Below are 12,796 nucleotides of genomic sequence, written 5' to 3'. Positions count from 1 at the left end.
CATGATGGGAAGCAAAATAACAATTAACTAATTCTCTGATATCAGATTCAGACTATAAATTGCTAGCGACTTGACTGCTTGTAATATTTTAATTCCTTTTAATTATTATTTGGATCGATCGCGTGAAATGTTAAAAAAAAAACGAAAAAGATACTACCTATATTGTGTTTCTTTATTTTTAAGAGGAATTTTTTTTTTTTTTGACAATTTTACAACTTAAGCACGCTGATGTACCAACTGCAGAATTAGGTAACTTCATTAATTTCAATTGGTAACAAATAACTATATTTCGATTTCACTAATCGATTCCGATACTCTGTACCTAGTGCTTTAAGCTTTTTTTCAGAAAATGTATGAAAATGATGGTCGATTCATCAATTTTGGTTACTACTTTATTAAATATAGCCCTCTAAAGTCTGAAGTTTGGTAAACTTATTAATAGTTTTAAATTGTAATTAACTAATTGGAATAAATTTAATTTTCTACAGGTAAATTTTTTTTTTATATATTATTTTGAGTATTTTTAACGCGATTTCATAATTTATATCGTTTTATAATGTTACTAAACAGTTAACAATATGAAAAAAAAACATTTCGTTATGAATAGATCGAAGATCCGCATAAAGTGACTTCAATAATGGTTAACCATCGTTTAAAATAATACATAACAAATCATTTTATTATGGTTTTTGCGAAATTATAATAATTTACACTTTTTCGAGATTTAAAGAATTTCGTAAAAATTTAAACTTTAAATGCTTTAAAAAAAATGGTGACGATTTATTTTCGATATTTTTTTAATTATGGTTTAAACAACTTAATATGTCGCACCATACAAAAATTGGATCATAAATAAAGAACTAACAAACGTCAAAATTTAAAATGTCTAAAAAGCACAAAAAGAGCTATAATGTCATAATATTTCTAAAATGATATCATGACTAAAAAATGATAGTTTAAACGTTTAGCAGAATTAAAGTCTATAGTCTATTCATTATTTGTACACAATAAAAAAAAACAAAATGGATTTAGGTATTATGTTTTTTTTACCATTCATTTTATGAAGTACTGACAAACTTTTGACCCCCCCCCCTTCTTTCCTTAAGTACAAACCTTTTGAAGTTGAAGATTGAAATATTTTATCATTTAAAGGCTAACAACAAACAAAAACAAACCAATACAATCATCGCGTTCGCTCCACTCAGAATCTACAATATTTCTTTGAGAAATAGAAAAAAATGAATGACTAATAATAATAAACTATCTTAAAATATATGAAAATCAAACAAATAATAAAATAATTTTAAAAGTAAAAAAATATATTTGTATTATTACATAACTTATTATAATTTAGGTAACACGTTTTCTTACTGTAAAAAATTATTCTAATATAACAGTATAATTTCAACCCACCTTAATAATTTATGTTTACAAAAATTTGCTTTATTACTTAATATGTATACGTGTAATAGAATGTTAATAATATTTAATATTTTATTTTTCATTCCATTGATTTAATACTTTTTTATATTATCTATACTAATATTTATTTTTAGTTTAAAAAATATAGATAGAGCTATATAAAAAGTATTGTCTTTAACTATACAGTTAAATTATATGAAATGCTATAGACTTTACATTATCTAAAATACTAATAAATATTTATAAAAGTATTCGGAATTTATAAGTCCAACAAATTATTTGTGTAATTATTATATTATTATTTTGTAAGTATAAAACATTTTTATTTAAGTATTAAAAACATTAGATATTGCAATGATATAAATTCTGAAAACTAAAATTAGCGATTTCTAAAAGTTTAATTTTATTCAAGAAATGTAGAAAATACCCTGTTAACAAGTGTTTTGAAAGATGAAAATAAGTATTATATTATTATTATATTTTAATAATACATTTTATATTTAATTATAATACACAAAATATCAAAATTTGTAACGAATATGTGAATTTATAAGTTGTAGTTTTACCTTTATTACTAACGTATAACACATCAAACTTTACATTTAATAATTCATTTTTTCTTATTATTTTTAATATTAGAGTGAATTTATTGCCTATTACAAATTTAAAGGTAAGTAGTTTTAAAACAATGTAAGTTATTTAAAATTTTTAAAAAAATTGTTTTTTTTAAAAATAAATTAGTTTCAATGTATACATGAGTAAAATAAGCAATGTTTATTAACCCACCAATGCTGTACATTGCCATATTGCAACAAAGATTTTTCTACAATCATTTTTGAGGTATAACAAAAGTTTTCAAGAAAATGTTGGTTAAAATTGTAAATAAAAAAACTGGCAGTAATGGGTTAAATGTTATAACTTATAAGTAACGGGAATGATTGAATTGGGAAGGCACTCAGTAGTCACCTGACCAGTGACGTAGCGAACTAAACATTTTCCAGAGGCAAGTTACAAATATCCCAAGTCTTAATGCATAATAAGGTGTTAATATAATATAACTAATTAAATTTCAGATCGTTATTGACTACCTATTGAGTATATCGTATTATATTTATACTAGGGGACCCACCGTTTACCACCTACCCGCTCTATTTAAGAAAAATCTCAGATGCAAAACCTAACCTAACCGTTCACCACGCCACTGCACCTGACTAGCAACAAAAACAAAAATTATAACAATATTATAAAATGCTCATAACAATTTTAACATTAAAATATTTATAGAGGTTATTAATTGTACAATTAATTATAGTATAAAATACCAGTATACTACCTATAACAATACTATAAAATCAATGGCATTAATAGGCATCAGTGTTGAGTACCTTTTCGTACTAGCTGAGGAAAACTGCTCTTTGGTTGTACAGTATTAAATTTTGTTGCAATATAAATAAATGGTTCAAATAAACTTGTCCGGTCTAAAGCATTAACTTCAAAATGTTTCATTTTTTCTCTAATAGACCAATGGGAAGCTCGACTTGTAGGACACTCTAAAGTTGGAGCTTTGATATCCATTTCTCGCATTTTATGGCCAATAATGACATAAAAAGCCTAAAAAAATAAATACATCAAACATAAAATGTATTATTTGTTTAACCTTAAGAATCAAAGAATAAAAAGATACACTATTTAAATTTCTACTATATTTACATCTTTTTTTTCCTTATTCTTATCAATTTCTTTTTTTAATGTGACCAAGCAATCAAATGTTTCTGGTCGACTTGTATCATATACTAGTATAAAGGCATCTGCAATGGACGCATACTGCTTAGCTATTTGACCAAAAGACAACATAAGCGAAGGATCTGGATTTGAATACAATCCAACCTCGGGTAACTGTGTCAAATCCAAACCAGCAGTATCATAAAAACGAACTTGTTCACGTACCCCTTTGCCAATATCTATAGAAGCCTGGTATATATCCTCGATAGTAGGCCACAGTTTCTACAACCAAAATTAAACAGCAATAATAAATAATAGCAGTAGGTATTCTATGTTCTAATAAACTCACGTAATTTTTACTAAAATGTCCATAAATAGCTTGTTCCAATATTGCTGTCTTACCAACGCCTTTCACGCCAAATACAACGACACGATAATTTTTTACCATTTTTACTCATACAGTTTAATTGCAATTAAAAATAATTACAAATAAAGAAAAAAGTTATTATATTGATATTATAATAGGTACCTATATGATCATAAAATCCCGACAGTCGACACTGACATAATATATTTATATCAACTTAATTATTATTTGATGATAATTATTTATAACATTTATTCAAATGTGAAAAATTAACATCATAATAATTATTTCACAATTTTTTTTAAATTCAAGTATAGGTACATTTCAAAATTATTCATTGTGAATTTATTGTGATAAAGACCTGAGTGATCATAGACACGATTAAAGATATTTTTTTAACCGTGATCATAAACCACCAGAGTTTGGCCTCCTTATCAGCTCTAGTCTTCATGTTCAGAACTTTAAAGAAAATCTTTTGGCCATCTCGTTCCTAACATCATTTTAGCAGATAACATAAACCGATATTTTTGTTTATACTTTATAAGTACTTTATCCATGATAGGCACATAGTACATGCAATATTGCATTGTCGAGTAAACGATATATTTCAAAACCATTAATTACAATATAATAATAATAATATAAAAAGTATAATATACTCTATTATATTATATATGTTTTAAATGTATGTATAGTATATTTTTAAAAGCACATAATCTCTTGACAAGATGTCGGACGACGAAGAAATTACTTATGTAAAAAAACAAAAAACCATACACTACGGATCGTTAGAAGATCAAGAACGTATCCGTCTATCTTCTTTAGCCTTTACTGAAAACGATGGTGAACCAAAAGTTGTTGGAGGAAATATAAATGTATCCAATGGTAATAATATTAGATAAAATATAATGATTCCAATTAAAATAAAATGTAAAGTATGTATTTTTATCAAATTATTAATTACATGTTTGTTTTTGACAGAATATTTTGATTTGGAGGATGCTATATCTAAAGACAAACAAGCTTTACTTGAAGAATTTGAACGTAAAAAGAAAGCCCGGCACGTGCAAGTTTCTACTGATGATGACGAAGTTAAAAAAAACCTCAGAAAGCTTGGACAAGCCATATGCTTGTTTGGGGAAGGACCAGCAGAAAGAAGAAATAGATTGAGAGAACTACTTTCAAGGTATTTAACATTAATTTTAACAAATATAGTAGTTAATGTCTTGATGAATTAGTAATTACTATTTTGATAACACTAGGATTAACAGACATTGTATAAATATGTTTTAGAGTAGGAGAAGATGTTGTAGCAAAAAAACCAGAAGAAGAAAGAGAGAAACGACAGCAAATCAAAGATCAAGATACAACCTGGTACCATGAAGGGCCACCTTCACTCCTAGATGCACGTTTATATATGGCAGGTATGTAATATAAATTATTACAGTCGAGTCGTGATAATTCGAAAACTTGACAACTCTAATTGTGCGTTTTCCCCTATTTATTAAGTATCCAAAAGTGAATTTTTATCCCCCTTCAACTTCTAGTTATCGCGACGACTATAATATAATAATATGTTATATAAATAGCATTATATTTTTATACTAAAATTTAATTAATGCATTTCACACAAACAAAAAAAATAATTTTAATTTGATAAACAAAGAACCTCCTCTAATATTGTTTATTATTATAAATTGGTTTTAAAATAATTCTTTTAGAGTATTCATTGTTGAGATCACACATTCGTTTAGAAAAGCTCAGAGAAGAAGCTAGTATACCTGAATCAACACTTACAGCTCGCTTACAAGATTTACACAAATACACAACATCTCTTTCTATTTATTGTAGTCAAATTGGCGATACTAGACCAATTTCATACTGCCGGTTTAGTCCTGATTCAAAGTTTATTGCTACATCATCTTGGTAAATTATTTTTATTTCTGATTAACTTGCTTATAAATGTCCATTAGAACTTTCTTTTAATTATTGCTGTATTTAAACATAACTTATTTCAGGAGTGGTTTGTGTAAATTATGGTCAGTTCCTGATTGTTCATTAGTTCAAACATTCAGAGGACATAATTGTAATGTCTGCTCTATCACATTTAATCCGCATGCCGGCACTGCAGAAAATGTCTGTGATCTCGTATCATGCGCCAGTGATGGTTCTGTTAAACTGTGGTCGATGGATAGGTAAATTATTTTACTGCTTGTTCATGTAAAATATGGAATGAACATACAATATTACAATGTTTCAATAATGTTTGTTTTTAGCAAAAAAGAAGAACCTGTAGCAGACTTGGAAGGTCATGCACCATTTAGAGTGTCAAGAGCGGATTTTCATCCATCTGGTCGATTTTTAGGAACTTGCTGTTTTGATAACTCTTGGCGATTATGGGATTTAGAACAAGGGGAAGAAGTTCTCCATCAAGAAGGACATTGTAAACCAGTTTATTGTATGTCGTTTCAGTGTGATGGCTCAATTGTTGCGACTGGGTAAGTACAATTATTTATTAATTGTATTTAAATATTTAATATTTTAATAAAATCCTTGTTTTAGTATTAATACCATACTCTAATTAATTATTTCTTATCATATTGTGTTAATAGGGGATTGGATGCTTTTGGTCGTGTTTGGGATTTGCGTACAGGAAGATGTATTATGTTTATGGAAGGTCATTTAAAGTCTATATATAGTATAGACTTTTCTCCTAATGGGTAATTTTTTATTTAACAAAAGCTTACAAAACAATACTCAACTAAAATGTATTTTATTTTAAGTTATCAAATGGCCACTGGTAGTGAGGATAACACATGTCGTATTTGGGATGTAAGAAAAAGATCATGTTTATACACTATTCCAGCGCACATGAGTCTTGTTTCAGGACTGAGATACCAACCTGAAGGTCATTTTATAGTTACGTCTTCATATGATAATACAATCAAGGTACTCATAATAAATAAATTGTGTTAATTAGTGTAATAAAAATATTTAATTTTTATAGATTTGGGCGAATAAAACATGGCAAATGTTAAAAACACTATCTGGACATGACAACAAAATAATGGGTGTGGACATATCTCCAGATTCTAAATATATAGCATCTTCATCATATGATAGAACATTTAAATTATGGGCTCCTGAATACTCATCATAACTTTTGAGTTTAGCTGATTAAATAATATGTTATTTTATACTTGTTAAAATAATATAGTTTTAAAATAAATTGCATATTACATTTTTTTTATCTTATATTTCTAATTTTTGCTATTACTGATGCTACTTTTGAAGCAGCAATTGATGATGATTTCATTATGTACTCATCACTTTCTAGTCTTAATAAATTCATTATTTGCATAGTAGTTTCATTGAGTTTGACTCCAAGTTCTTCCAATACATATCCCAAGTATTCTAAAATAATATGTTTAAATAAATAAATTAAAAATTAGTAAAAACATACAGATCGGTTGCTGATTATGTATTGTATTCAAGTGTAATTAACATGTCAGTAAAATGTCAATAGTGAATTAAATTAATATAATTGGTTATAAAAGATTTACCAATATCTGCAGCTAGTTGTTGAGCAGCCAAATTATTTATTTCTCTTAATGACTGTATTTGTTCTACATATACATCACATGTATTTCTTGCTAATATCCTTAATAAGACATTTGTAAAACTTTCTTCCAGCGAAGCATCTGTGTAACGCCTATCAGATATACTTAAAACTAAAGTTACTGCTTCATTATCTCGTACTAAAAATGGTTCGACATGTTGAGGAAGTGTAATTAAATACTGTCCAATCTAATAAAAATGCAAAAAAAAAAATTGTTTACCTAAGATTATTTGTTTTAGAAACATACAAACATAATTATCTATAGTCACATATAACATTACTTGGGTAATATATTCTCGCGGAGAAAGTCTATGAGCATCAGATGTTTCCTTACTAAATTTTACTTTTTCCAGTTGCTCTAAATAAAATGATATTGGCCTAAATGATATTTTATAAAAAGTTTGGTATATATGAGAACACAATTTTTCTGTCGCTTGAATTGATTCTTTAAATAATTTCCAGTCACTATCTAAAAATAAAATTATGCATTTTAATATTTTATACAAAAAATTACGTACAATAGTTATATGAAAGAAAGGAAAATGTTAATAACTTAGAAAAGCTTTGTGTATGTAAAAGGATTAGAGACCGTTGATAGAACTCTATGAAATAACAAATAAAATAATTAATAAACACTAAACTTAACAATATTTTTAAAAACTATTAAAGCTTACTAATAGAAAAATAGTTTATAAATTGAAAAAATCATACCACTTTTTAATAAATCAATAACATTTTTTAATTCAATTTGCCTATCTTCAAGTAATAAATATTTTGAAACATTTAATGCCCGTTGTTCATTTGTTAAAATACAACTTTTAAATTCAGATTCCACAAAATATAGTTCTCGTAAAAATTCTCCTAAAAATTCAAAATAATAATTTTAAGTGTTAAATGTATAACAATAATTTTAGGTGTTTAGAATAATCACCAGCAGATTGTAAAAATTTTAAACATATTTGAAACAAATTCCAGTTTTCTCCTGGTTTAATGTTAACTAATATTTTTTTTAATACTTCTTTCCCTCCTTCAATAACGTTAGAAAATATCCTCTATAAATTAAATTATTTTCCATTAGAAATATTTCAATGTATTTTAAGTTAAATTATTTTTATTACGTTAATAGCAAAGATCATTTCAGGAAAAACACAGTGACTAAAAACAGCACTTCGACGTTTTGCTTCTTCTGACGCTCTAAAAACAGTTAGTTGAGACTGACCAAAAGCTTGAACTACATCTACCAAATCATCTTGGTTTAATGCAAAATCAGTGATTTTTTTTGAATGCTCATATTCAAATTCTTTGTAAGAAACAATTTGTGGAATCAATGGTCTGTATATACTTGTTAATATGTTATCCCAATTAAACGAATCACCTATACAAATGTAATTTTAATTAAATGTTAATCAAAATATATAAATAAAATGCTTACTAATTTTTGAATCATTTTTAATATTTTTAATGAATACTTCAGTTGTTATAAATAAATCTAATAGTAAAATCAGTGGTTCTTGATGGTTTTTGATAGATACGTCAACCAATTCAAACATTGGAAGTTCTAATATATTAAACAAATCTCCATATGATAAAATTAATTGACATTCTATTTCAGGTTGTACTTCATAATTAAATAATTTTTTGTACAAAATCATCTGTATAATTATTAAATTCATTAAAATTAAAATATTCAAAATTAATACATGATAATTTTAGACACTAAGTGTTTTGATAATATTTTAAATCATATAAAATGGATAGAGATGTCTAAAAACTTAAGAACATTCATACATTTTTTGTTTATAATAATTCATACTATACTCTATCCGGCGAGAGTACACCCCAATTCTGAGCATGTAGACTGATGGCCGAAGTCCCACTTTTCTCTCCAAAGAACCTAATTATTTCAAAGGCGGTTGATCAGAGCATCGGTAGCACATCAGTAATACTAATACAAATTTCAACTGACCACTGCTGATAACAGCCATCGATGCACTGGTGTGATTTTGGTGGAAACACTAGCTGTGTTTAATATGGGGATTAAGAATGAGTAGAACAAAACAATTTTTTTCATAGTGCATTTTCTCACTAGACAGAGTAATAAGTCCTCAAATCAATATTATTATATGATATTAAAGTTATAAAACTTCTGTAAATAGAATTGTATATTTTTAACAGTATTTATGTATTTTAGACTAATTTAGGTATGAGATACAACCATAATAGTGTAATCTATAAATACTAGAGCTTTAAGCTCCATCCATTTTATATAATTTATAGATTGTAAATAAAATTTGCATAATTAGTAACTTACTTGCTGCTTTTTACATTCTATTAACGCTTCATAAAAACTTTCAAAAAACATTAAAGGATTTTTAGAGTACTCATTGGCATACATTTTTGATGACCACTCCTTACGTAATCTGTTTTTATTACACTTTAAATAATATGTAATAATCTGATCATGTTTTTCTAGATCGGTAAATATATTTACATAATGCTTTGATTCATCTGTAAAATGCATTTTTAAATATATTTTATACATACATGAATACAATACATGTATCAAATTATTTTAGAAACTGATTTTCATACCAATTTTTTCATTTTCAAAAGCCACATTAACCATTGGAATCAATATTACTTCAAATTTACTTTTTAGCTCTTCCAACTGATTTTTTCTTTCTTCGTAATCAGAATTATTTTCCAAGACAGCTAAAGAACGTTGCATTCTAATCAATCTATTAGTTACTTGGTCTATTTCTCCATTATCCATTAACTAAATATAATACATTCAACATTGCCAAATAAATTTTTTTCTAATTATAAATTAGTTATTGTTACTAATTAGTAATTACTATTTCAATATCAGTAATAAGTTTTGTCCAATTGTCCGCTTCCTCCAAAGCATTTTTGGTAACTTCCATTTTACATTTGATTCCATCATATAATTGAAGTTTCAATAATGATTCACCAGTGTTACTTTTTACCTATTCATCAAATTAAAAAAAAAAATACAAATATAAATATTGTTTTTTCTTAAATATTAAACTTAGTTAATTACTGTATTAATTTCTTGTTTTAAATCAATAATTTTTTGTTGGATATTTGTCGCTTGATTTTCAAATGTCTCTATGTCATTAACAACTTTTGGGAGAGAAGAAAGAACTTGTATTGTTGTTTCATCGAGTACCTCGTGTACCTGTTCTACACATAATTGTAACTTTTTCAACATAGATGGAATTACCTATTTTAAAAACAAATGTTTATATGTTTATCATAGATTGGTATTTTGTTTTATTATACCACCGTGATATAGGCATTAATATCCATTTTCATAAGTACATAAAATATACAGTAAATATATAGTATAAGTGTATAACATATAATTCACGTCTAGTGTCTAAACTATAAATAATATATTATAATTTATACACACCTCACGACATTGATCTGGGGGTTTATCCTTTAATGTATTATTAATCCAATCTACAACACTAAAATCTTTTTCTGAAAATGATGAAATATTCTGTAAAAATAAAATGAAATATACATTTACATGCTACCTATTTACTAACAAACATTATTTATTTATTTTTAAGTCAAAATTACCATTGTAATTGATTATTAATGATCACGATCCCGAAATGCTTTGCCAATACAATTGAATTGTATCTAAACCCTAAAATTTAATACTGAACTACTGTTGTGAAGCAGTCGCCACAGAATATAGATTATAATAATATATTGAAGAAGTTGCTTACAGTTGAATAGTTGAGTAGTTCAATAGTTGTGTTGTAGATAGTTGATAGCATGATAGCACGGACTTATATCACAGAATATTATTATGTGCCACGGTTGTAGATAGTAATAAAAAAGTATATTATCTTAAATGGTGCTTATATCTTGTAGTGGTTGATAGAAAGATAAAATATATTATAGAATAATCACTGATTAAAATAATAATAAAATAGTATATTTAAATTATTTAATAAGAGAATAATCATGAAATAAATTATCTTATTGATAATAATGATTATAATTTATTCATTAAAAGTTTTCTATAATAAGTTCATGATAATAATCGATAGATATTACAAAAAATGAATAAAAATATATAAAAATGTAAGTATAAATATGTTAAAATTGTATTGAGAAATACATTAAAGTTACATAAAAATATGAATCATAAAAAATGTTAATTACTTACTTAAATCACATATTAGAATATAATAAAATTTAATTTAATACAAGTCTAAAATAATACAATTTAATACAATAGTCAATACTCAATAATAAATACAATATCATAGTACCTATAGGTATATAATTATAAAAATAATACTATAAAAATGTAATATTATAATTAGGTACACCTCTTTCTTATGACTTACGGCTGTTAAAAAATCTAAAACACCGATATTGCCCGTTTGCAGGGATCGAAACCGTTAAACCAAATTTTAGGTTTCGGTATTTCGGTTTTTGAGATCGGTTTTCTACATTTTATGATTTTGGTTTAGGTTCTAAGATCGGTTTTTCAAATTGTTTGGTTTTGGTTTTGGTTTGAAAAAAAGGTTTTTCAAATTTATCGGTATCAAGAACGGTTTTTGAAAATTTGTTTTTCATTTATCTAATAATTGCAGACTCCATTTTACTATCTATTTACTATTAAGAGCTGAGCCTAAAGCCCTACAATATGTCTGATTTGTAAAATTAGTGTAGGTACCTACGTACAATATATTATAGCAAATTTACGTTCAGCAGAACTAATTTTGTGTTGTTTACTTTAATATGTCATACCTTCTTTTGCATACAACATATTAGTATGATTGAGATCATTATTTGAATATATTAATATTTAATTGTAATTTACAATTCACTACAATACAATTAACTTACAAAAAACTGTTGTGTTTGTTTAAATTTTCTAACTTTCTATAACTTCGTATTATAAAATGAACAAATTTTATCATTTTAAGATGTTACTGACAATTACTACCATAAATACTACAATAAACTACCATTTATTTTGGACGATTTGAATTTTAGATAATACTATTTATCATGGTTTATTAATTATTATTGTTTGTTTTACATATTTATTTATATACACATTAATTATACTATAAGATGCATCGTATACTATATCGTATGATCGCACTATTTATTTTAGGGTTGGGCCGATACCTCTTTTTACATTTAACTATTACAATTTACAATCAACGCTATTACGCTGATAGATTTGGTTTTTTTTTTTTTGGTATCGGTTCAAATATCGGTTTTTAAAAAAAAACCGATACCGATAAACCCGATACCACCAATATCGGCCGATATCGAGTATCGGTTTTAGTATCGGCTCATCCCTAATTTATTTAATCTCGGAGGCTCGCGCAGTCGCACTAGTGCAGTATCTTGCTGGACAAACTAATACTAATAAGATCAAATACATAGTAGGTATACATTAATAATATTAATAATACATTATAACATTAATAATGTATATGTATACGGTATACGGTATACCGTGGTTATATTTATTTATTGTTTAATATAAACGGATTATGATTTACGGGCATTCCTTGGTGCAGTGTTATTGATTTCGGATATGTTATTTTGTACTTTTGTCAGGTTTATTTTTTGCGGAGGTAACTACTATGTTAATTTTTCAT

At 26.1% G+C, this 12,796-nt stretch overlaps 3 protein-coding genes across 4 annotated transcripts; 1 reads left to right on the top strand and 2 right to left on the bottom strand.

Moving 5' to 3' along the window:
• Positions 1–1,784: 1,784 nt before the first annotated feature.
• Positions 1,785–3,797, bottom strand: LOC100163060 (NF-kappa-B inhibitor-interacting Ras-like protein). The gene is made up of 3 exons (XM_001945412.5): positions 3,494–3,797; positions 3,133–3,426; positions 1,785–3,033 (listed from the first exon to the last, which is right to left on the bottom strand). The coding sequence occupies exons 1-3, from the start codon at positions 3,590–3,592 to the stop codon at positions 2,794–2,796; spliced, it is 633 nt and encodes a 210-aa protein (XP_001945447.1). The 5' UTR covers positions 3,593–3,797; the 3' UTR covers positions 1,785–2,793.
• A 266-nt stretch (positions 3,798–4,063) lies between these two features.
• Positions 4,064–6,876, top strand: LOC100163110 (U4/U6 small nuclear ribonucleoprotein Prp4). The gene is made up of 9 exons (XM_001949628.5): positions 4,064–4,396; positions 4,493–4,697; positions 4,805–4,935; positions 5,233–5,437; positions 5,530–5,706; positions 5,788–6,009; positions 6,124–6,231; positions 6,295–6,460; positions 6,519–6,876. The coding sequence occupies exons 1-9, from the start codon at positions 4,240–4,242 to the stop codon at positions 6,669–6,671; spliced, it is 1,524 nt and encodes a 507-aa protein (XP_001949663.1). The 5' UTR covers positions 4,064–4,239; the 3' UTR covers positions 6,672–6,876.
• LOC100165144 (conserved oligomeric Golgi complex subunit 7) lies at positions 6,488–11,025 on the bottom strand. 2 transcript variants are annotated; one of them, XM_001945356.5, is made up of 13 exons: positions 10,740–11,025; positions 10,567–10,656; positions 10,192–10,374; positions 9,986–10,117; positions 9,723–9,906; positions 9,442–9,638; positions 8,563–8,782; positions 8,249–8,505; positions 8,062–8,182; positions 7,842–7,991; positions 7,412–7,599; positions 7,075–7,318; positions 6,488–6,925 (listed from the first exon to the last, which is right to left on the bottom strand). In XM_001945356.5, the coding sequence occupies exons 1-13, from the start codon at positions 10,740–10,742 to the stop codon at positions 6,759–6,761; spliced, it is 2,136 nt and encodes a 711-aa protein (XP_001945391.2). In that variant the 5' UTR covers positions 10,743–11,025; the 3' UTR covers positions 6,488–6,758. The 2 variants fall into 2 exon arrangements, with proteins under 2 accessions (XP_001945391.2, XP_016663118.1); XM_016807629.2 differs by having other exon boundaries at positions 10,567–10,637; positions 10,740–11,024.
• Positions 11,026–12,796: the final 1,771 nt, after the last annotated feature.

The sequence above is a fragment of the Acyrthosiphon pisum genome, chromosome A3, assembly GCF_005508785.2.
Source record: "Acyrthosiphon pisum isolate AL4f chromosome A3, pea_aphid_22Mar2018_4r6ur, whole genome shotgun sequence".
In the NCBI taxonomy this organism is placed as follows: Eukaryota; Metazoa; Arthropoda; class Insecta; order Hemiptera; family Aphididae; genus Acyrthosiphon; species Acyrthosiphon pisum.
Note: the sequence above shows the minus strand (reverse complement) of the source record. Positions and strands in the feature narration are given on the sequence as shown.

Coding starts and splice junctions, on each gene's coding strand:
- LOC100163060 (XM_001945412.5), bottom strand. CDS start 3,592: ATGGTAAAAAATTATCGTGTCGTTGTATTTGGCGTGAAAGGCGTTGGT. Junction 3,427..3,493: donor GACATTTTAGTAAAAATTAC/GTGAGTTTATTA, acceptor TTTTGGTTGTAG/AAACTGTGGCCTACTATCGA. Junction 3,034..3,132: donor AGAATAAGGAAAAAAAAGAT/GTAAATATAGTA, acceptor TTATTTTTTTAG/GCTTTTTATGTCATTATTGG.
- LOC100163110 (XM_001949628.5), top strand. CDS start 4,240: ATGTCGGACGACGAAGAAATTACTTATGTAAAAAAACAAAAAACCATA. Junction 4,397..4,492: donor AAATATAAATGTATCCAATG/GTAATAATATTA, acceptor TGTTTTTGACAG/AATATTTTGATTTGGAGGAT. Junction 5,438..5,529: donor TTTATTGCTACATCATCTTG/GTAAATTATTTT, acceptor AACTTATTTCAG/GAGTGGTTTGTGTAAATTAT.
- LOC100165144 (XM_001945356.5), bottom strand. Junction 10,118..10,191: donor TAAAACAAGAAATTAATACA/GTAATTAACTAA, acceptor TTTGATGAATAG/GTAAAAAGTAACACTGGTGA. Junction 7,600..7,841: donor TATTGATTTATTAAAAAGTG/GTATGATTTTTT, acceptor TTTTATTTTTAG/ATAGTGACTGGAAATTATTT.